At 27.3% G+C, this 20,117-nt stretch overlaps 3 protein-coding genes across 14 annotated transcripts; 1 reads left to right on the top strand and 2 right to left on the bottom strand.

The window, feature by feature from the left end:
- Positions 1 to 586: 586 nt before the first annotated feature.
- Positions 587 to 19,765, bottom strand: LOC141536038 (putative helicase senataxin). Of its 10 annotated transcripts, none has more exons than XM_074256253.1 (12): positions 19,666 to 19,765; positions 19,372 to 19,460; positions 4,262 to 4,510; positions 3,898 to 4,118; positions 3,603 to 3,838; positions 3,299 to 3,542; positions 3,134 to 3,234; positions 2,879 to 3,009; positions 2,662 to 2,809; positions 2,189 to 2,583; positions 1,539 to 2,110; positions 587 to 1,452 (listed from the first exon to the last, which is right to left on the bottom strand). In XM_074256253.1, exons 3-11 carry the CDS (start codon positions 4,384 to 4,386, stop codon positions 1,756 to 1,758), a joined length of 1,956 nt encoding a protein of 651 aa, XP_074112354.1. In that variant the 5' UTR covers positions 4,387 to 4,510; positions 19,372 to 19,460; positions 19,666 to 19,765; the 3' UTR covers positions 587 to 1,452; positions 1,539 to 1,755. The 10 variants fall into 10 exon arrangements, 6 of the variants coding, with proteins under 6 accessions (XP_074112354.1, XP_074112353.1, XP_074112352.1 ...); XM_074256252.1 differs by lacking the exons at positions 19,372 to 19,460; positions 19,666 to 19,765 and adding exons at positions 18,187 to 18,244; positions 18,320 to 18,780; XM_074256251.1 differs by lacking the exons at positions 19,372 to 19,460; positions 19,666 to 19,765 and adding an exon at positions 18,187 to 18,780.
- On the top strand, positions 8,937 to 12,939 carry LOC141536379 (uncharacterized). Its single transcript, XM_074256857.1, has 3 exons — positions 8,937 to 9,083; positions 11,218 to 11,331; positions 11,606 to 12,939. Exons 1-3 carry the CDS (start codon positions 8,937 to 8,939, stop codon positions 12,617 to 12,619), a joined length of 1,275 nt encoding a protein of 424 aa, XP_074112958.1. The 3' UTR covers positions 12,620 to 12,939.
- LOC141536039 (uncharacterized) lies at positions 13,210 to 18,149 on the bottom strand. Of its 3 annotated transcripts, XM_074256258.1 has the most exons (4): positions 16,331 to 18,149; positions 16,000 to 16,108; positions 15,694 to 15,922; positions 13,210 to 14,860 (listed from the first exon to the last, which is right to left on the bottom strand). In XM_074256258.1, the coding sequence occupies exons 3-4, from the start codon at positions 15,866 to 15,868 to the stop codon at positions 14,142 to 14,144; spliced, it is 894 nt and encodes a 297-aa protein (XP_074112359.1). In that variant the 5' UTR covers positions 15,869 to 15,922; positions 16,000 to 16,108; positions 16,331 to 18,149; the 3' UTR covers positions 13,210 to 14,141. The 3 variants fall into 3 exon arrangements, with proteins under 3 accessions (XP_074112359.1, XP_074112358.1, XP_074112357.1); XM_074256257.1 differs by having other exon boundaries at positions 16,000 to 18,149; XM_074256256.1 differs by having other exon boundaries at positions 15,694 to 18,149.
- Positions 19,766 to 20,117: the final 352 nt, after the last annotated feature.

Genomic DNA, 20,117 nt, shown 5'->3' on the forward strand with positions numbered 1-20,117 from the left:
TATATCCACTCAAAGACGTCGCTGGATTAAATTCTCTTCTTAATTTAATTATTTTATTAGCTGAACTACGGTTAAGTAGTTTTATTTTAATTTGTTGTTAACTATTTTAATTAAAAATTATTTAACATCGGCTAATTTTATTATCATATATTTTTGGTTTATTAAAAATACCTCAGAAGTCGATTTTATTTTAAAATATAAATAGTTTTTATTAGTTATTAAATTTGGCGATAATTCAACTTATTACCGGACAATATGGACATAAAAAAATCATTAATATAATTTTAAGTATCTTTCTTATTTTATAACCAGCTTTAAAAAATTTTCAACATAAAAATTAAATCTAATTATTACGAATTAATAATTAAAACGATCAATTTTATGTTATTTTTTAATATAAATTCTATTTAATGAGTTTTTTATCAGAAGATTTTTCTGTATATAAGAACGTAATTTTACAATAAACAGATGACAACATTTTTTGTTTTTATATAATTAAGTTAAAAACAGTTGTTTTTAAATCATGAAATACCAAACGCTTACGATAATATTTCTACTTTGTTCTCTGTTAATTTCTCCATCATCTTCTCAGGTATGACATATTTTATTTACGTGAATGAATACTTATAATATTTTATACAGAAGTTAATAGGTAATACAAATAAATTTTTTTTCAAGTTTGATTTATATCAAATTATAATTGTAAACTATTCAAACGTTCCTCAATGGTATTACCCGGGGGTTCGACTAAACATTAGAAAACATACTTTTGGACAAAATCTACAGGACCGATATGTAGAAGGAACTGAATCAGGTAGCGGTCCCGGAGTAGTTTTTTACAAAATTTGGGTATTCAATTTTTCACATTACAAAAATTTTTATTATAAAATTGATTTATTTAAATGTCGAATTAATAACGCTAATTTTATTTTAATATAATTAGATGAATTTATGTTAATTTATAATTAATAAAATTTATGTTCAAATTCTAAATAACTTTTGTACTTTTATTATCAAAGTACGAGTTACTTAAAAAAATATTCATAGTTTATTAAAATTAACTTTCATTAAAGAATAAAAATTGAAACTTGAAAATTATCCATCTCTATCAAATAATTATCTTCTTTCATTATTGTGTATTAAAAAAATTATTTTTTAAAGAGTGGTCCAGCAGTAACGGATGGAGCTAAGGTTGGGCCCTCGGAGAATCGGACCCGGGGATAACCCCCCTGAGCATTTAATAACAAAATAATAATAATAATAATAATAATAATAATAATAATAATAAAAAAATGTCTTTCAAATCTAAACACAGTACATTAAAGGTTATTATTGTTTGTGATTAATAATAACGTGATCAATAAGTGATTTTAATTCTTCTCCTTCGGTAAGATTGAAGTAGACACCTCGTTCATGTGCATCATCCAATAAATCTTGCCACATTTCATTACGCTGAAATAAAAACAACCAAGTAAGAAAAATTTTAAATTATATCATAAAAAAAAAAAATATAAAACAAATCAGATGAAAAATCTTACCCTAAAAGCGTTAAAGTTACCACATAGTATTAAGCTGTGTTTCGCGCGCGTTAGACTAACGTTAAGTCTATTGGGATCTTTAACAAATCCAATTCCTTCGCTGCGAACACATGACAACACAATTATATCACACTCAGACCCTTGAAAACTATCTACCGTGTTGACTTCAATTTTTTTTTGATTAGGAGCCTCATTTTTTTTCTTCCCATCACTTTTGTTATTTTTTTTTTTTCTGAGCTCTTCTATCTTTCTTTTGTTTTTCAATTTTCTTTTTCATTTCCAGCTTAGCAGCTTCTGAAATAATTGTTGAACCACAGTTGTGTATATCAACATTGATATTTTCGTCCTCATCTGAACTATCTGAACTATCTTTACTGCTACTATTTTCTTTACAGTCTTCTTCATCAATTTCTTCGTTGTTTTTGGCATCGATATTTTTTTTTTCAGAATTCTCTGTTTTATAATTTTTATCAGAATTACCTTCAACATCAGAAATACCATCAACATCATCTTCATCTTTATCAGAACGTTTTTTAATTTTCATTTCTATGGGTTGTTCCTTTTTCTGGTCACTAGAGTAAACATAAATAGTATTTTTTTTTTTACACTAATTTATTTACACTAGCAGATATGTAAAAAAAATTACTTACAGTTTTTTTATTATTGAATTAATAAGTTTACGTTGATTTTGATACGGTGTAATCACGCCAATAGTAATTTTTTTCTCTGAGTTAATCAAATTACTTTTTTCTCTCAAAGCATGAATTAAATTGGCCACCAGTATAGCTTCATTAAGATTTGACCTGCCATCATCTTTTTGTGAAAACGAATGATTGAATACTTTATAATTACAGAAATCTAATGGAGCTACAAGTGCCGCATTTTTTAAAAGTCCTCCGTAGAAATAACGATTGGGCCATTGTGCAATCGTATCCAACATTCTGTATTGCGTATCCAGCATAACAATAGGGTTTTCTAATTCATGTTGAAAAATAAGTTGTGCCCTCGCAAAAAGCGACGAGTCGTATCCATATTCCTTTGCTTTCTAAAAAAAATAAAATAACAAAGCGGTTAATTAAATAGAATTTTTTTTTTTTTTTTAATAAAAAACTATCATAAATACGTTGGATAAAATAGTTGGTGGTAATTGTTGTGGATCTCCAACCAAAATCAATCTTTTTATCCTCAACAACGTCGGTACTAATGTTAATAATTCAGTGGCTTGAGCTGCTTCATCGATGATGCAAAATGGAATTTGTAGAGCGCCATTTCTAAAAATAATCATTGTTGGTATAAAAACCAAAAAAGGAAGAACGTGTTAAAATAAAAATTAACCTTACCCAAACACACTCTTCATTTTATAATTCGTATAACATGACGACAAAGTACAAGCAATAATATTTGCCTTTTTTAAAATTTCTTCCTCAATCTGATACGTATTCATATTGAGTTTGTTGTGAACAGGATGTTTCTGCAATAAATAGAAAAGTATTGAAGTGTATTCTCAAATGATGACCAATTCAAGCATTATGAAAAAAAATTAATATTCAATTATTAGTAACTAGCAACCTTGCAGTCACTACGTAACTGTGTACCTTCCAATCACGCCCAATCATCTGCAACGATACAGGAAGTACTTTTTTATGCATTTTTTCTTCTCTACCCACACGTACAATAAAAAATGGAACACTTTGTTCTAATTTATTAAATATAAAACCAAATTAGTTTTTGTAATATAACTTTTAAATTAATATACATACCTTGCATTGCCGGTTGTATATCAAGCAGTTTTATAACTAATTCATCGATCGCTTTATTTGATGGTGCACACACTAATAATCGTGATGCACTATTTGTTTTCAATGCATTCGCAATAATATTTTTAATACAAATGGATTTTCCAGTCCCTGGAGGTCCCTGGATTAAACATATTCCAGCGGTGGGTTCTTGGATTGTAGCTATTACTCTTGACATTATTTCCGTCTGCTTCTCGTTTAAGCTTTCCTATGATTGTAGAAATAAATACATCACTAGATTGATAAAAGATGAAAAAAAATTTTATACCTTTGTTATTGGTGAAAGAATCTCTGTTGCTGAAAATAATTTGTACGCCTCAGGATGCGGCTCTAAAATTGAATCACACAGTATTGATTGAGGAATGCTATCCAAAGACTCTAAAGTCGTCAAATAAGACAAAATCCATCCAGCTGTTGTCAATGACAGCTGATCTGGTAAACCGTGCAATGAAGTAAATCTAGTTATCAAACGATAATTTAATGTCATAAGTCCCTCGGTTTTTCCTAAAAAATTTAATAAATTAGATTCATAAGAATTGTAATTACAAGTAAAAATTAATTACCACCAGTTCTTGATACGTCATCCACAAATCCAAACTCTGGAGCTGGTTTTTTTCTGTTTGTTACCATGACTAAATCACCTCTACTGGGATATAAGTCCTTAAGATATTTAGTGTATCGTACCGTTGTTATTAATTGCAAACTGATAAATTTTTTAGTTGGGTTATCAAGCACTATAGAACTGTAAGACCTTTGAATTATACTTGCAGTTATTTTTTTGAGTCTGTAAATTATAAATATTGAGTATATTTTCTGAATTAATGGATAGTTATTTATTCATTTTAATACGGTTCAATTTCAGATGAATAAATAACAAATACCCGTGATCCTGATATTTTTTATAGTTATTTATATTTATTTTAATACTTTTCTTGTTTCCTCTCTTCAATAAAATCATTTCTCAACTGATACCAAAATTCATGGACGGCAAACGGTAGCATAGTTTTTCGATAAGATTCGTGATCCGAATATAGTAATTGAGTGGGTTCCATTTGTATAGAGTCAATTATGGGCGGAGGTACTTCTTCATATTTTTTGTCAACAAGCCATGCGGGATTCCACTCAAAAATTTGATTGAAAAATTCTTTTTCTGAATATTTCCAAGATAATGTATTACTGAAATTAATTTAAGAAAATTAAAAGAAAAAATGTTATCAATTATTGTAAATTTATCGTTATAATTTATAAAATTTACAAACTTAATTATATTAGTCGGCTGACTTGATCTTTGTGATGAATTAGAAGTATTTAAACTTCTATATTTTGATATTAATTTGTCATCCATTTTTGCTTAAAAAAATTGATTAGCTTCCGATAAACAACAAATTAATATTTAATATTGTATGTATTGTATGCAACAGTTTATCTAATGATATGGCTGAGGATAATCGGACACTAGCCGGCGTGTATTTAGCGGGTACTTAGCGTGAATTATAATCTAAGATAATTTGGAGTATTAGACATTTAGCGTGAATGTAATATTATCTGAACTGTGAGCTTTTATCTGATGGACTTTAGCGTGAATGGAAGCTTTTATTTGGATTTCAGCTGGAAATTTTCTTTTAATAATCAATATGATTTGTTTTTTACAATTATTTGCATAAATTTTATTGAGGACGTAATTGTATATAGTAATTATTAAAACCAACGTAACATATATTTTTAATTTTCACTACAAATAACCTTATAACAAGATTGCATGATTTTTTGTTATGTTACATCAGACAAAAAATATACAACTAGAGATGCACGATTCAAAATCGATTCTTACTAGAATCGATCTTTTCCTGTTGTCGATTCGATTATTTAGATCGATTCTTCAGAGCAAGTTGAATCGACATATCGATTCTTCAGAGTCGGACTCGATCGTCTAAAAATAAAATGGCGACGATGACCGGGAATTTTGAAAGAAAGTATTTTTTAAGTAATTTAAAAACTTAATTCTAAAATTGAGATAAAATTTTTTTTAAATATTATAACAAATTAATTGTAGCAGTTAAAATGAGAAAAAATCCCACTTATAGAAATTATTCAAATCAACAAGTGTAATTTTTTAACTCATTTACTATATAAATAAAATACAAATAAGGTGAAATATCTAATAAATTCTGTGTCATTGAAAATTTTTATAATCGTATTAGAAAAAAATTTATCGATAGTCCTTCTCAAGAAGATGAAAACGCAATTGAGTTTTGAACCGAGAAAAAAAATCTGCACCAGTTTTATCATCGATAGCCTTAGAACACCTCACGATTCCTGCAACTTTTGTCCCGTGTGAAAGACTTTTTTCTATTGCTAGTCATATTGCCAATGCTATCAGAAATCGATTAAGTGCTGACTATTTACAGCAAATATTGTTCCTTAAATCCCTACCAACAGCGGAATGGTATTTCTAATAAGAAAAACTTAATTTTACTTTCTTTTAATAATTTTATTATTCTTTTTGAAACTAGAAAAAAATATTTATTTTTTTATTAAAATATTCATTTAACTAATAATACTTTTTATTTGATTAATATTTAATAGCAGTATTAATATTTAATTAAATCAATTTAATTAATAATTAATTAACTCATTTAAATATTAGAAAGCATTTAGTAAAAAAATTATAATTCACTTTTATTAAGTGCAATAAAATATTATTTTCAATCTAGAAGAAATGTCTATTTTAATAATTGAAAATGCATTAGTATAAGCCATATTAATTTTTAAATTAGTTCATTATAATGATATGGAATTCTTTAAACTTGAAAATTACGCCTTCATTCAAACGATCGATTATCAGTGGATCGATTCTTTCACACTCGATTTTATCAAGGATCAATTCTTTCGATAAAATTTATCGCGATTCTCGAGATCGATTTTTCTTTTGGAATCGTGCATCCCTATATACAACGTCGTATGCTCGGTGTAAATAATGAAGTGACACCACAGTGTCACATCAAGCGATCACTCTCGGACGCAACCACCATCTTTTTCTTTTACCCGCGAAAATTCAAATTCAAAATTAATATTATTAAAAGTAAAAAGGATTGAAATTAAGATAGATCAAATTTTAAAACAATATAGTGGAAAGCTAAATTTTTAATGTCATTAATATCAAATGACATTAATTATACCCAAGCGTAACAAAAAAAATGTTAACTTTCTAATAGATTTTACTCAACAAAAAATTAGAAATAAATAATCCTCAACTTAAATTCAACAAAACATGCATAAAAAAAAAATTTGTGCCGCTTGGATATGTGAAAAAAAAATCGAAAAAAAAATTTTGAGCAATTAATTATTGAAAACCGGACTTTGAATCTTTTTTTTTTTTTTTTTTATCTTAAAATAATCTGTGAGAAATTATTTATACAGATGAAAGTTTTTCGTTTCCTTATATTTCATGTGTTCGATTAGATTATAAAAAATAAATATATTCGGCTAATATTAACTATTTATTACACGTTGAGAGTCCTATTTTTTAAAAGTAATTTTTCAAAATCTTTGTCAAAAAAAAATTTTATGTTTGTTATTTCATACAGAATTAATTTCGATTAATAACACACTAAAAATTCAGCTCGTTGTGTCTAAACTGTTTCTATATTCTATATTTCTTAATGTGAATTCTCCTTATTTTTTTTGGGTAGACCTCTATAGCCATGAAAGTGATGACTTAAATAACCGATAACATAGGTTCCGATGACTTGAATTCCTATAGCCCAGATTCCGATTACCAAGATTCCGATAGCCAAGATTTTTAATTACCAAGATTCCGATAGCCAAGATTTTTAATTACCAAGATTCCGATAGCCAAGATTTTTAATTACCAAGATTCCGATAGCCAAGATTTTTGATTGGATATAATCCCATTAACCCAGAATCCCGATGGAGTAAAATTCCAAATGCATCTGTGAAAAAATTTTTATTCAGATAGGTGGCGCTATTTTATTGCAGCTCATATTTTCCATAATACTTTAAGACTGTTTACATCAAACGACAGCACATTATAAGGAGTAATTTAAAAAATTTTTAAAGTTTTAAAATTTTGATTCTAATTCCGTATAGAACTAATTATATTTGTAATTAATTAATTAATTAATTTTAAATAATTAAATAGAAAGGTATAACACCAAATTAATAATGAATTTTTTTATGTTAAGATTTTTAATTATTTTAATATAAAAACTAATCACTCAAAATTTATAAAATTTTATTTTTCAAATATACCATAGCTACTATTAGAAAAATTTAATAATGGAGAAATCCAGATACAATGCTTTAAATAGTTATTTAAAAATGATCTAGGTTGGTCAAACATTAACGAAATTAAAGCTTTATTACTTCTAATTTTTTTGGTTTTTAAATGTAATATTAGAAAAAAAAATAAAAAAATATCATAGAGCTTCCTTCTATTTTTTATGTTAATAAAAAAGAAAAAAAAAAATTAGGAAAACAGTTGACCCTGATGAAGACCATTTCTACAACTTCCCACTAATTCCATACCTAGGCACTTAAAATTGCATTTATGACGTTTTTCGAGCTCTTCAAGCTTTTGAAAAAAATTTTTTCGATTTAATTCAATTAATAAAAATTTTTAAAAAATTATTAAAACTCGGCTAATGTATGAAAAATTTTTTAATATATATTTGATAATTTTAATAATTTTATAACAAATAAATTGTAACAAAAAAATTTACATTTAGAATTTACAAAAATAACAAATGTAATTTTATAAAAATAATATTTTTGTTCAATAAAATAAAATATTATAAAGTGAGTGCTACGGTCACTGAAATTAAAACTTTACATGACTTAATTTGTTACAATAAAATATAACTCAATTTTTATCATGACAGTTATGATAAATAATTATTATTGAAAAAATTTTATTCAATATTTTTATACATTTTCAATCAATATATTTTTCAGTATGTTGAAATTTATTCTAATTTATATTTCACTGAAAAAACAAATTTTTTATAATATTACAAAATTAGCGCTTCCGGAGAAATTATTTAACTAACTTCATATATTGTATTTATTAAAAATTATATACTTATAATAAAAACAGTAATAATAATAATGGATTTTTCCGCTGTAGAGACTCCCTTGACAGTCTGAGAGGAGTGCGGGCGATCGTTAAGCAGAGAAGAGACTAAATTTACTGCAAGTGGTGCTGATAAATGCGCTTCTTCCAATTTCAAGTGCTCTCGTAACTATCAACTTGCTCGGAGGAGTGTCCCTTTGCCGGAATGTCGACTGACTCTTGGCCTTTAGCGAGTCCGCGGTACAGTCGCTTAACAATTGACCCAGGCTGAATATTGATATCTCGGAGGTAATGATCATAAGGGAGGTTATCGTCTGAGTGGACAGGAATCACAGCCGGCTCAGTCCCTGTCAGTATAACACCACTGGCTTAACTGGTGAACCTGGAATTGTTACTTACACCCTTCACTGCTCCTCTTTGCTTTTTGCCTCGGTTTTTACGTACGTAATGCTTACGTCGTTGTCTGTTAGTTGGTCCAGCTGGTGCACCTGGATTTTTAGCGTCGAAATTATGCAACTCCAGCACTGCGATACGGTTAAGCCTGGGCATTGCGTGACTTGTGGGCTGCCGATTGGGTCGTTGGAGCTCGACGATGAGCCAAATTACGAAGAATTGCTCGTACAATATACCTGGGAGGCCCTCGACGAATCATTGGTCGTAAATGGCCTGTTTAGAATAGTTTTTATTAATTATTTTTATTTTTATTATATTTTAATAATGAATTCTAGTGACCTCCAGTTTAATTATTAAGATAAAATTTTAGATTGATATTTTTTTATCATCAGGTGTTTTTGGATGAAATTAAAAAAATAATATTTTATTATTAGTTATTTTATGAACTAATTAAAAAAATAAAAATGTTAATAGTAGCTATGGTATATTTGAAAAATAAAATTTTATAAATTTTGAGTGATTAGTTTTTATATTAAAATAATTAAAAAATCTTAAAATAAAAAAATTCATTATTAATTTGGTGTTATACCTTTCTATTTAATTATTTAAAATTAATTAATTAATTAATTACAAATATAACTAGTTCTATACGGAATTAGAATCAAAATTTTAAAACTTTAAAAATTTTTTAAATTACTCCTTATAATGTGCTGTCGTTTGATGTAAACAGTCTTAAAGTATTATGGAAAATATGAGCTGCAATAAAATAGCGCCACCTATCTGAATAAAAATTTTTTCACAGATGCATTTGGAATTTTACTCCATCGGGATTCTGGGTTAATGGGATTATATCCAATCAAAAATCTTGGCTATCGGAATCTTGGTAATTAAAAATCTTGGCTATCGGAATCTTGGTAATCGGAATCTGGGCTATAGGAATTCAAGTCATCGGAACCTATGTTATCGGTTATTTAAGTCATCACTTTCATGGCTATAGAGGTCTACCCTTTTTTTTAACAAGAATATTTTTATTTGAATTTTTCAGGGTAATAAGTTATTATTGGTTTATATTTTCAAGTGTTAAGAAATTTTGTTAAATGGTTTATTTTACGGTAGGTATATATAAAAATTTAGTTTTTAACTTGAAGCAAAGTTAATTAGTAAAAATTAAAAAGTTATATATGTATGAATCAGAATAAAAGTTGTTTCATATTTTTTGAATGAAAAATTAAATATTGGCTCTAAGAACTTTTTCAAGTTACTTATATTCTTTTAGTTTTTATTCTGTTAAATAATGGTCAATGATTTTTTATTTAAACGAATCATAATTTTTTTCTGATGACATATTTGACGAACACCTTTAATTTAAATCAAATATATTTTCAATGGTAATGTAGAACGCAATACCATTAGAGCACAAATTAAGTTTCTAGTAAGAAGTAAATTTTCCATAGTAACTTTTTATTTATTCTGTTATATTGCAATCTGATTGGTTATTCAGCTACGTTAGTACTAATTCTAACCACTACACATTTTAGGTTTCTACTCTATATTTTTTTATCATCAAGTCTAGGTATTCTCGCGGTTGCAAAAGTTTCTAAGATTTTATTGATATTTTAATAAAAAAAAAAAAAAAAAAAAAAAATCAGAAAAACGGTAGACTCTAAAGGCCATCCGTGCAACTTCCCGATAATTTTATATCAGGAGCTTAAAACTGCACTCTCCGAGCTCAAAAATATAATTTATGTGTTAATTTAAGCTCCCTGAGCTTAGAGGGACAACTTTTTTATGCTTTTGAGCTCTTCGTAACAAAATGAATCCGAATGACTTATATTTGCCTAAGGGCAAATTATTCTATTCTCGTCACGAATTTACAGAATGGTGTGAAAAATTGCAAGCCAAAGAACATCCTACTAAATTGTCTGGCTTTGACATCAAGACTATTACTGCTGCGAAGTTAAAAAGATTTATGGACCCAGCCTTATTTTACTATAAATTCCATAAAAAATGCGAATTTTTTGGTGAATTTGTATCAAAACGGAAATCTAACCATAAAACGACGTAAGATATCGTTTAATATAATATTTATTGCTATATCTTCATTGGAATAGCAATGATGAATTATTTTAAATAATCAATAAAAATGAAAATGAAGTTAGCCGACATTTCAAAATTTACAGAAATTTTTTATTGAACTAATTTTAATTAAACAATTAAAAAAAAAATTTCACAAGTAAAACACTTGAAAAACTATAAGCGCAATTTTCTAGAAATAATATTTTCGTTGTAATTTAATTAATAAAAGAAATTAAAAATTTTTAGACGTCTGCTAACTTTAGTGTCATGAACAAAACGATTTACTTTTTAAATTTAATAAAATTTATTTTTACTTTTATAGATCGAAAAGGTCAATTGCCCATTCTTTTATTCTTTTCGTATCAATCAACTGGGAAATGCTTTAGAGCTGATTGATTGTAACTGGTCGCACAATCATCCACCTCATGTTTTACCGGTAAGAATCTCCATGACAATTAATGTTATCAAAACATTTGAATAATATATAATATAGCTCTCTACACTTAATCATTTTTTATTTCGGTTAAGTTATAGTTTAATTTAATATAGTTCATATAAAATTTTGTTCATGTAACGTCTAATTAACAGATGGTTAATCAAAATATGCGTATTTTAATACAGTTTTTATCTAAATATTATATTTTTAATAAATAGTGGTTAAAAAATTTTTTTTGATCCTGATAAAAAAATTAAACATTGTAATGTTTTAGATTGCTCCTGAGCCAAATGATATTATTCAGCCCACTGAAACCACAGCACCTGAAACTACCGAGGAAAATCGGACTAACGAAAGCCATTCCGATAAACTTCTTCGCATACTTGATGACATAGATAATTATCCATTTTTATATGCAAACGATAGTATTGTTTTTGATGAAGCTATCGAAATAATTAATGATTTAATACCCACTGTTGATGGAGCTATTGAGAAAGCTGGTGGTACAATAGCTTACAGGCCTCTTGTTGAAGTCAACAATGAAGAAATTAGATTACTTGATACAGGAAGTATCAGTGAAGAAGCTGAACGGCCTACTACTAAAACTGTCAAAGAGGGAGCTGAAAGACCTGTAATTAAAAATTTGGATGAAGCAACTAAAAGTCTAGAAGTTGTTTTTGATATTGCAGCTGAAGGATCATCCGGTGAAATTCCTAAAGAAACCGCTGGAGGTTTTGGCGAGATTATTGAGACTACACATCGAAGATCTAATGGTGAAAATCCTGAAAAAGCAGCTGAACATTTAGAAGCTATTACGGAGAGGAGTAGTAGATCTATTGTTGAAAATCTCAATAAAATAGCTAGAAGCCTTAAAGCTACTGTTGATATACCAGCTGAAGGGTCATCTGGTGAAATTCCCAAAGAGCAAGCTGGAGATTTTGAATTAATTATTGAGATTAGAGATCGAGGATCTGATGAAAATCGTGAAGCGAGTGATGATACAACAGCTAAAGGATCTTCTGATGAAATTACCGAGCACAAAATTTCAAGAAAATCAGTAGCTGTTGCTGTCCTCAGTAAAACCGTAGCAAACAACGTAGATGATTCCAAAATTGTTGAAATTTCTACAATTGAAATTGCTAAAAAAAAACCCCGGGGCCGTCCTAAAGGTAAAGTTTTGTCAGCTATTGGGCTGCCGATTGGAAGAGCTTCTAAGAAAATAAATAAAAATAATCATAATGCTACTCTAACCGCTTTCATCAACCTAGACATTAAATTCCAAATTTAAATAATAATAAAGTGGGTTATTAAGACTTCTGATTTAATGGATACAATAATGGATAAATCTTATAAAATTACAACTGCTGACATACGCGAAGAGTTACCAGATTCTCTTATGGACGATGAAGTCAACTTCCATTGTATTTATGAGTATTTTGAAAAGGCTGCAATTCAAAATTTGAAACAAGCTATAAATAAAAAAAAAAAATTTTGATTTATACACTTGTCAAATTTGTTTAAAAAAAGTAACTTCAAACTCTATCCGATGCGACTTATGCTTGACATGGTTTCATAAAAAATGCCAAGACTTGACAAAAAGTGAGTTGAAGAAAAAGTCTCAAGACAATATTGATTGGTTTTGTTCAATATGTATTGAAACATCCAAATAATAACTAAGTATTTATTATTTATTAAATGTTATTATAAGGTATAAATTTTATAAAATGATTTTATTTTGTTTTTAATAAATAAAATATTCTTCCATTTCCATGGAAAAATAATTAGTTTTTGATAAAAATTAATTTGAAGCTAATGAAGTTCTTCATTGATTTCCTTGATTTTTAATTTATTGCATTTAAAATATATATACATATAAATTCTACGAGATTTGTAGGAAGTAACTAAATACTATACAAATATAAAACTTTATTAGTGAACAAATAAAAAACAATTATACTATCAAAGCATATAAATACTCAAATAAAATATAGTTATAATAAATTTAATATGAATTAAATTTTACATCAAATTCAGAGAATCAGTAGTACTTATTTTTTTTTTATTATAATATTGGTTGATGCAACACTCTGACGACCTACAAATTTTATCGGCGAAGGAAGATTAATACTTGATAAAGAATCTTGGATGCAGTTGTTCTTGTTATTGATATCGGATACTTTATTAATATTGAAATTAGTATAAGTGTTCTGCCGCAAATCAGTTTGTAATATTTGAAGAATTTTCATTGTGTGCTCGTACATGGCTTGACTGGATTTACTTGCACTAAAAACAATTTCATTTGCTAATTCTTTCAATTTCGACTGCTTTTGATGCATCGATAACTTCTTAGGCGTTACAATTCTCGTCACAGAGTCCTGAATTCGATTTTTTTTGGTTGGAGTGTGTTCATCATCTGCTATAGAACTTAATTTCCTCTTCATACCTGCAGTCCATCTTTCATTAATCAACGCTGAATCAAACAAACTCAAATTATTTAGTTTGCGCACAGCAATGATGTGTCTGCAGGGTAGCATCATCGATGACCAAAATGTACATTCACATTGAAGTGGATCTACATTAATTTGAGTATTATTAAATAAACAAGAGTATCCACCATTTACTTAATTTATCCAATTTACTGATGAATAACATTTTATTTCATCGACAAGCTTATCAAACACAGGCTTCGACAAAATATTCTGATATTGATTATTTTCATCTTCAGTAAGAAAATTTACTGAAGTAGAGGGTACTTTTAAAAATTCGGTAGCTCTTCTATAATTAAATTCATGTTGTCGAGAATTTAACAATTAAAAAAAACTATGTATAAATACCACCAAAGAATTATAACGGTCTAAATCATACTTGATTTTCGAGTTTAGAGACTCCAATCGATTATTTGTCATATTACCCAAGTTGCAATGAACCATACTATATTTTGTCCACTCAGCTCTAATCGGATGCCAATTGAGATTAAAATATTCTAAAACATTAGATGGAACTGCTTGCTGAAATTCTTGATAAATAGAATTATACGTTATTTCGCTAGTACTTTTAGCTAGCTTCTCTAAAAGTTCTAATGACGTTGTGCACTCAGCAGAAGAAATTCCCATCTCTTTGATTGAAACTGTTCGTCCAAACGTACGTAATGTATGAAATAAACATAGATACGTCGGTACGCCAGGAAAAAGGTCCGCAATAACACTACGTTCTGTGAGATCTTTATCGGTCATAAAGCATTTTATCAAAGAACTTACTTCTATGTTCTCATTTTTAAAACATTGGATGAACCATCTCAACGTGTCCCTTTGTTCATTGGCCAAGATTCCTACACCTACAATCTTGGTCTCCAAAAATGCATCCTCAACAACAATCAACATTAGAGTGAAACCTCTTTTAAATAGATTGTAAATGCCATCAACAAACACTATCTCATGATATTTGGACATATTTAATCGCATCTCACTAGTTGAAAAATATAGTCCTCTGAATTGATTTTTGTCATCGACTGCTAATTGAACTTGTGCATCTACAAAAAAAAAAAACCTGTTGTAAAATAAGTCCAATAAATAATTTGATAAGTAATTTAAAAAATTAAATAAGAGTACAATCACAAGAAAAGTAAAAATTAATTTCAAACAACTGTAAAGAAATAAAAAAAAGTTGATTCATGTTTGATTACCATATATTGTTATACTTAATTTTTATTTATACTATCATGACGGTTTTTATTGCCAAATATATGCACGTTAATCAATTATTGGCAAACATGTTCTTGACGCTTGAAAATACATTTTTTTACAATTAACTTATAAAAATAATATAAAAAACGAAAGATAAATACAATGTATTTTTTCAATAATAATTATTGCGAAATATATATTTTTAACAGCAATTAGTAAAAAATTATTAATTATAAGTAATTAATTAATTTATAATTATAAATTTTACACTCAGAAAAAAAAATTTCTGTAAAAAAAATAGGTATTACTTTTATAAAAAATGCATTTGTTGAAAATGGTCAACAATTTTATTTCAAAAAACAATTTTAGATAAACAACTTGCGAATTTTCATTTAAAATCGTTTTTTCCGAAATAAAAAATAACTTTTTTTCAACAAAAAATTTACTAAAGGAAAAATTTTTATTTCTTCAGCTGAGAAATTAAATTTTTGAAACTTATCAACATATAAATTTTTATCACAACGATGTCTATTGTCTTTCAGAAAAATTTTATCTCTGTGTAGGTATTGAAAAAAAACTATTTTCATTCTTCATTTGATCAAGCTGAACCTATCAATGGTGTTTTATTACTTGCTATCATGATTTTTATAATAGATTATAAAAATTTTTTCATACTTACGATAGTCATTTTCTAATGTATTTATAGCAACTAAAAGTGTATCATCATCAGGATTAGTAAGTTTCTTGGCCAGATTATGTATGTCCTTTTTAGTCATTATTTTATCAAACTCTTCATTTATTTTTTTTTGAATACTTGTTTTATTCGTTTTCATTTCAAGCAAATTAAGAACCATTTTTTCTTGGTCGCAATCTAATCTCCTGTTTTCTGGTATATGCTTGATATATTCCTACATCAAATGTAAAAATTTTACAACTATTGCAAAAAACAAAATACAATTTTATCATTAATTAAATTAATTGATACCTCAGTCCCTGGATGATTATGTGCAAGATTTAAAGTGCTAATCCGAAGTACTTGCGCATTCAGAGGTTTATTAATTTAAATAAAAAATGGACAGTTACGCTTAAAAGAGCTAAAAAAACAAACAGTTATTAATTTGGTCTTATAAATCATTGTGAAAAACAGATAACTGTTTATAAATATTGATTGAAAAGGATTAAAAATCTTAAAATTTGAATTGTTTTCAATAATTTCAATTCTTTTGTTTGTATCTATAGATATACAGTATGCATAGAGCGACAGCTTTTCAATTCTTTTCAATCGATAATTTTAAAAGATTAACAACTGAACATACTTAGTTTGACGAACTTCAGCTTCACTTCCGTGATAATTTTTACCGAATTTGCATTCATATCTTATTGTTTTATAAATTAACCTGTTTCTATTTTCTTCACTGTTTTCATCGTCTTCACGTAATGGTATACGATTTCGATTGAAAAGTTTTTGTTTTTCACATTTTTTGTAACGCATCACAAGTGTGTTCAACTCGTCATAACTATTAAATATTTGTTTTTTAAAAAAATACTCACTCATGGAACTTACCATTGTTGATAAATAGTATTCAATTTAATTATTTATTCGCTTGCTGCTGTAAATACTTCACTCACGCTAGAGCTAAATAGATTCACGCGGTTCACGCCAGAGCCCCGCCGATTCACGCGGCAACGCTAGGGCTACGCAGATTCACGCGGCTAACGCTAGAGCTACGGAGATTTACGCGGTTCACGCCAGAGCCCCGGATGTTCAACCAGACTTAGATAATAATAATAACAAATAAAATTGTTAAATGAAAATTACATTTATCACTGGACGTTAATAATTAAAATAAAAATATCATGAATATCTATCAGTCCTACGTGTGGTAAGCAAATCATTAGTTATTATAGTTACTTTGAAGCTAATATCAATGATGCTGAAGTTAGTTGACAATTTTTATAACAAATCAATTACACTAAAAAAATGCTTCTAAACATTTTCACTAATAATTTTTTGTTAATTTTTACATGTGAAATTTTTTTATTAAATTTTTTTCATAATAATTTTATTGGGATAAAGTTATTAAAAAATTTCTAATAATTACAAATTTTAGTTTCATTAATATTAAGATTCGATTAATCTACAGGTGAATCGCAACTTGAATAAATTTAATTTAATGTTGAATAATATATCGACATTAAATTATCAATTTATCTATTGGTGCCGTGCTATATGAGTGAAACTATAAGAATGTTATCTTTTATATCACTACTATAACATCAGTTATTACTTCCATAATAAATTTTTTCTAAAACAAATTTTTCTCACATAAATAGATAACTGTTACAAATGTATACCACAGTAAAATTTTATCGCGTTAAAGATTTCATAAGGGAGTATAAAAATTATATATCCTTATGGCACCCGGGAACCATAAGGGCATATAATAAAAAAAAAATCTGTTTTTTTCTCTAGCTCCAAAAAAATTTGTTGTTCGGAGAAAATTTTTTTTTGCAATTCTGCACGTTTTATTCAAAAATATGTTGATTTCTGAAAAAAAAAAAATATTTTTTTATACGCCCTTATGGTTCCTAGGACCCACTTCGGATGCCATAAGGGCGTATGAAAAAATTTTTTTTTGGTAACCAACGTATTTTTTTATGCAATGTGCAGAAATACAAAAAAAATTTTTTTTTTTAACTAAAAATGTTTTTTGGACTTGAAGAAAAAAATAGAATTTTTATTATACGCCCATATGGCTTTTCACTGGTACCTTTCACCGATATATACCTTTATGGCATCTGAAACGCGTTATATTACTATTATAATATTATTATTAAAGTAGTTATTAAAGTGACAATGTTTATTTAAAAAAAAAATTTATCAAATTATGAATAACTCATGTTATTGATGATATAGATAATTCAACATTAATATAGCTTCGTATGTGGTGAATTTTTTATTATACACTTTTTAATATCAGCATTTTTATTTTAAATAATTACTAATTATTGTATTTTTTAAGTTTTAGGTCCTATACAATGCTATAAAAAAAATAATCTGGATATATTTTCACCACATAAATCGATGGTCGATTTATAAATAAAAATTATCACTATATGACTTATGACACCCAACATCAGAGAGCATTTCATATTAAAAAACCTAGCTTACCTATCTTCAAATCGGCAGTAACACAGCTGTCCTCCAGATTACTTAACTCTGTGACATCCTGTACTCCACCAAAATAATTTAATAACTTAAAAAAAAAAAACTTTACAAACTTCTTTCACTACTCGATACTAACTTTATTCAACGTTAAGTTCACTTAGTATCAAGTGTACTCGATGATATCTCGACTCAATAATATATTAGAAGTGATAGCGGGCTTTTAAGAATCTCTATTCAATATTTTTTTAATTAATAATATGTTTATTTTGAACTCAGGTACTTAAATTAGAAAAAAAAACGTTAAATCAATCATTTCATTTTTAAAGAATAAAACTATATTGTTTTACAAACATTATTCGATGTCACTTTACTCAATTAAACATAATTTGTAAATAATAAATAATAAATAAAAATTTTTTTTAATTTATTAAATTATTTTATTGGAGTACAGATGGCACACAGCCGAGAAATTTCAAGTACAGGTTTTGTTTTTGCCGAATAAAATATTAAATAAAAAAATACTGAATAGAGATTCTTAAAAGCGCATCATCACTTCTAATTAAATATATCATTGAGTCGAGATATCATCGAGTACACTTGGTACTGAGTGAACAACGTTGATTAAAGTGATTAAAGTTTTTTTAAGTTAAATTATTTTAGTAGAGTACAGGAAGTCGCAGAGTAATCTGGAGGACCGCTGTGTTACTACCTTCAAATCAATTTTATTTATGCTCTAATGTTTGACCCATCTTAATATGAATTCTAATATTTATTAAAATGAACTTTCTATTTTAATTTTCCCGGATGAAAAAATGACGGTACATTCTGGGGGAAAAAGTGATTTGAAATTTAAACACACTATAGGTGGATAAATGTCATGTAGGTCATGCAACAACAATCAACATAACCTGGGATGAATTGACTGTTTCTTTTTTTAATTAAAAAGTTTAATATTTCTCTATGGTTAAAGACATATTCTATGTTTAAAATAATGTAAAAGCTTCTGTTCACGCTAAAAGCTCAGATAATTTAATACTAACGCTAATTCTTCAGATAATTTATCTCAAGTGCCAGTCACGCTAAATTACCGCTGTAGTCACGATAGTGTCCGAATAGCCTTACCGTAATGATATACCTCGCTAGCGTATTACATGCCTTAAAATTATGATTGATAATAAAAAAACTTACAATAGAAATTTTGTACAAAATGAGCGAGTATGATTTATGCAAGTATTTATTGAAGTAAACTGATGAAAGAAACTTATTGAATTTTGTAACTGTAAATAGAGAAAAAAAAAACATTAGTACTAAAATTTAAGAGTACGCAGTACTTTATAATTATATTTTATGGAATAACTATCAATTGATAAACAGTTGAGAACTCATTGCGAGATAAAATAAAATCAGTTCGGAGAAATTTTAAGAGACCGATAAAATAATCTGTTAATTTATAATATCATTAAAATAATAATATTTACTTACAGAATTAATGTAAAAACAAAGATTGGTCACAAAAATTAATAAATTAGCTGTATTTTACCTGGTAATAAAACTACAGGTTAAATATTTTACAATCTTTCTTAATATTAAAATCTTAATATTAAAATAGAGATGAAATGTATGTGAAACTAATTTATTCGTGATATGATTGGTTGAAAATAACTATTCTCATTATGATTGGTTGAAAGTGAATATAATATACATAAACGACACATAAATATATCAAACAAATATGAGGCGCGCGCTTGCGCGCGCAAATTTAAATTCTAGTCTAAATATTAAAATAGAGATGAAATGTATGTGAAACCAATGTATTCGTGATGTGATTGGTCGAAAATAATTATTCTTATTCTGATTGGTTGAAAATGAATATAGTATATATAAACGACACGTAAATATATCATGACAATATATATGAGGCGCGCGCAAATTCA

The sequence above is a fragment of the Cotesia typhae genome, unplaced genomic scaffold (assembly GCF_013202065.1).
Source record: "Cotesia typhae breed Kobodo isofemale line unplaced genomic scaffold, CoteBio_Ctyphae scaffold_152, whole genome shotgun sequence".
Taxonomy (NCBI): Eukaryota; Metazoa; Arthropoda; class Insecta; order Hymenoptera; family Braconidae; genus Cotesia; species Cotesia typhae.

Excerpts from the sequence above, each read along its gene's own strand:
- LOC141536038 (XM_074256250.1), bottom strand. The coding sequence starts at position 4,679 with ATGGATGACAAATTAATATCAAAATATAGAAGTTTAAATACTTCTAAT. Across the intron at positions 3,839-3,897 it reads TGACGTATCAAGAACTGGTG|GAAAAACCGAGGGACTTATG; the intron begins GTAATTAATTTT and ends TAAATTTTTTAG. Across the intron at positions 2,584-2,661 it reads CACCAACTATTTTATCCAAC|AAAGCAAAGGAATATGGATA; the intron begins GTATTTATGATA and ends TATTTTTTTTAG.
- LOC141536379 (XM_074256857.1), top strand. The coding sequence starts at position 8,937 with ATGCAACTCCAGCACTGCGATACGGTTAAGCCTGGGCATTGCGTGACT. Across the intron at positions 9,084-11,217 it reads CCCTCGACGAATCATTGGTC|ATCGAAAAGGTCAATTGCCC; the intron begins GTAAATGGCCTG and ends TTACTTTTATAG. Across the intron at positions 11,332-11,605 it reads ATCCACCTCATGTTTTACCG|ATTGCTCCTGAGCCAAATGA; the intron begins GTAAGAATCTCC and ends GTAATGTTTTAG.
- LOC141536039 (XM_074256258.1), bottom strand. The coding sequence starts at position 15,868 with ATGGTTCTTAATTTGCTTGAAATGAAAACGAATAAAACAAGTATTCAA. Across the intron at positions 14,861-15,693 it reads TACATTAGAAAATGACTATC|ATGCACAAGTTCAATTAGCA; the intron begins GTAAGTATGAAA and ends TTTTTTTTGTAG.